This window comes from Phoca vitulina, unplaced genomic scaffold (assembly GCF_004348235.1).
Source record: "Phoca vitulina isolate PV1807 unplaced genomic scaffold, GSC_HSeal_1.0 scaffold114, whole genome shotgun sequence".
Taxonomy (NCBI): Eukaryota; Metazoa; Chordata; class Mammalia; order Carnivora; family Phocidae; genus Phoca; species Phoca vitulina.
In genome coordinates, this window is record NW_022589817.1 from 1,316,054 (window position 1) to 1,319,502 (window position 3,449).

Sequence of the window (3,449 nt, forward strand, 5' to 3'; positions counted from 1 at the left end):
ACACATAACTGGTGGTCAGTAAATGAACAAGGTGTCCTCGTCATTATGTTTTATTTTTTTTCTTGCACAGTAACTAAGTAAATTCATGATAGTTGTCAGTTTTCTTTACACAATAGCAGAAACAAAGGTTTCAGAAAGGTCAGACATAAAAGAATTCCCCTATCCTTCTCTCACATTACTGGTTATTTCAAACTTTCAAGAACAGCCTATTTAAAATATGTATCAGATCACAGAGTATGATGGACTCATTTACAACGTTAGCAAAACTGTTATACTAAATCTCAATGACAGAAAAAAGAAAAAAAAATCTTTTCTGCAATCGTATCTTAATCATAATTTGACCTTAATCAGCACTATATTAAAATGTATACAATCGTACAATATCCATAGCAAACGCTCTATATTGCAATTAAACAATTAGCACTGATCACGAATATCAAATGCCCCCCTTTTCCCATCATATTTAACTCAGGACCCAGCTAAATCTACTCCTTGGGGTAACTTTGATATTGTTTCCAACCCCCCTCAAGAGTCTGCCCCAGATTTCCCTAAGGTGCGCTGTAACCCTTAGCACCTGAATTGAGGATAGCCTCAACTTCTGCATCATCTTCAGAATCCCAATCATAATTACATGGCCAGTCCTTGGAGCATCGGTTACGCACCCTTGCCACAAAATGCATGACTTTCAGCTTGCTGGATTCCACGTGTGCTCTAGGTCCCCAGAAGAACTCATACTCCACGGGACTGCTACGCGGCACCGGCTTATAAATCAGGTACCCTCTGCGCACAAACTCCTCTGTGACGACCTTCTTTGGATCTCCAAAGATGCTGTGCTGCCGGCCAGGCTGCATTCCCAACTTCCCAAGCACTTTCCAGACCAGGGCCTCCTTGGCGCTGTTGCCCATGATGAAGATGAGGGCTAATATGGACATCAGGAGACTTTTCTTGGTGCCCTGAAAATTGCTCCGGGCTACCGAGGGCTTTTGCACTTGAGCAGTGTTGGAGGCTTCCTCAGGCGTGGTGGAGGCCTCCTCCGGAATGCTAGGGTCTTCCTCAGGGCCACTCAGGTCGTCCTCCGGAGTGCTTGGGGCTAGAGATGAGGCCATCGGGGTCTCAGAAGCCTCTGAGGCCTGGATCTTACGGTTGTTGCGGTTCTCTTCTGCGGCCCTTGCGTTACGGCGGCGCCGACTCTTTCGACCCCGAGGCATGTCTTCTACTATGGGCTCTTGAGCTTATTGCAATTCTAGGGAAAGATGCCTGCAACTTCTGCAGAACGCAACTACCTCTACCTTAAGAAGCGGCTGTCGCTGAAGCCAGCAATGTCAATAGTCTTTGTAGCAACAAACCAGACGTTCTCAGCGAGAAAGCTCACTCCCAGGGAAGCTGAAATGCATGAGCAACCGCCATCTGCACTCGCTCCCGCCGCAAGCGCGCGCGAATGCTCTGCAGAACTGACTCCGCCTTTTCTGCCACGCACTCCGAACTCCAAAGAGGAAGTGGGCGTCTCCTCCACCCAGATTTCCGCTGTCAGATAGGAAAAGCTCAACAAGGCAGGGGTGGGACTAGGGCAGAGATGACAGCTAGAGATTGGCAAGGGCAGGGGAATACACGGGAGAAATGAATACCATAGGATTCTTGTGTTTTTCAGTTTGGTACATTTGCTCGCGGGTATTGGGAAGGAATTCTCACAGAATGCGGCATATGCATGTATGTGTGTCAAGGGGTGGTGGTGGAGGGTGTGGGGGAATGGAGTTGAGGAGTGTATTTGTGGAGATATCAGTGGTCTCAGTTATCCTTTCCTGTCTTGGCTTACACAGCACATTAATTTACCATCCCTGTTCTCAGAAATAGTTTATGTGTATACTAATTGATTCATGGACCCATCTAGGACCCAGATAAGATGCCTATGGCTGAATTGCTGGGTGATGAGGGGAGGTGGGACTGCAAAAGCTGTGAACACTGTGCAAGAGGTGCAGAATCTTTAAATGTTCTATATTCATGGGATTATTAAGCAGGTCACTAACTGGATCAGACTTGCATTCGCAGAGCTTCACAGAGGCTGTACAGACTGTTGTCTCGCAGGTCATTAGGAGGCAATCAGAATAAGAAGCGAGACGAAAAGAAAGTGAGCCTTAAAGCAGTTGCCATGAGGATGGGGAGGCAGAAAGCCATCTTAAGGGTGATCCTGGACAGGCTTTAGGGACTGATTGGGTGGAAGAGGGGGATGGGGAGAAGGTGGTGGAAGTGCAGGTTGGCTCTGAGGTTTCTAGGCTCCAGTCCACCTGAATGCTTGATTTATTTTTGTTCTTTCATTCATTTGGTAATCCAAATGTAACCCGGAGCATACTCTGAACTTTATCCACTCTGGGTCTTTGCTCAGTAGTTCCTCGGTCTGAATTGCTTTTCCTCTCATCCCCAATTACCTAAATTCCATCTGCCTATTCACAGGCCTCTTCCTTCCTGAAGCTTGTCTTCCAGGATGAATAGTGAGTCCATGTTCAGTCCCCTGAGGGAGGAGTCTCTATAGCAAGCACTCTGTATCTTTCTTATGTCATTCCAAAGATACTATTTTGCATAAGTCACTTCACCTCTCTGAGCCTCGGTCTCATCTATAATGTGAGGTTAATTAAGTGCTGTCCTCATAGCGTTGTGAGAATTAAATGAGATAACAAATGAAAAGCACTTATCACACAGGAAGCACAGCCTTTGCCTCTCAGATGTTTCAAGCAGTGTGTGAGAATGGCATTTAATAAATGCCTGTTGAAGGAATACATGATGGAAAAGATTTTGCACATGTGTTTAGCTGAACATTTTAAAAGCAAGCAAATACTTTATACCTTTTTGGCTGGAAGAGATTAAATGCTTGCTTGACAGAACCTCAGATTGTAATCCCATTGAGGGAAGGGGCCCTGTCTAGCCTCTTGATGTCTCCCAGACCTCAATAGAGTTTGTGGAACAGGATATGGCTACACCTAGTGAATAAGTGCCAAGGTGGGGCAGTGTGTCCCATTTGGAAAGCAGAATTGCCATCTGAATTGCACCGAACAAGGCCCAGTCCTCTATACATGTGTAGAAAGGGGATGCCTGGTATAGAGTAATGAGCATTGAACTCAAACCTTGGAACATGAGTTCTGGCCCAGCCCGTGTTGCTTACAAGCTCTTTGACTTTGATGAGTTCACTTACCATCTCTGTCCTGTGATTTGTTCTCTGAACAAACAGGAAAAGGCTACTCTCTCCAACCTTGTCTGCCAGGCCTGTTGTCAGGCTCTCTGGATATCCAATAGTACATACCAGTGATCCTGGATGAAAGCAGGTTCCTCTGAGTTCAGGAGTTTTTTATTTTCTCTCTTTTGTTTGGTGTTTATGAATCTGCCTAGAAGACTGCAAAATCACCTGTATTTTTTCAAATAGCTTCTTCATTCTGATGGGATTTAATGAAATGTAATCC

At 45.5% G+C, this 3,449-nt stretch overlaps 1 protein-coding gene across 1 annotated transcript; it reads right to left on the minus strand.

The window, feature by feature from the left end:
- Positions 1-34: 34 nt before the first annotated feature.
- On the minus strand, positions 35-1,475 carry MAGEH1 (MAGE family member H1). The gene has a single exon (XM_032398244.1). It carries the CDS (start codon positions 1,206-1,208, stop codon positions 549-551), a length of 660 nt encoding a protein of 219 aa, XP_032254135.1. The 5' UTR covers positions 1,209-1,475; the 3' UTR covers positions 35-548.
- Positions 1,476-3,449: the final 1,974 nt, after the last annotated feature.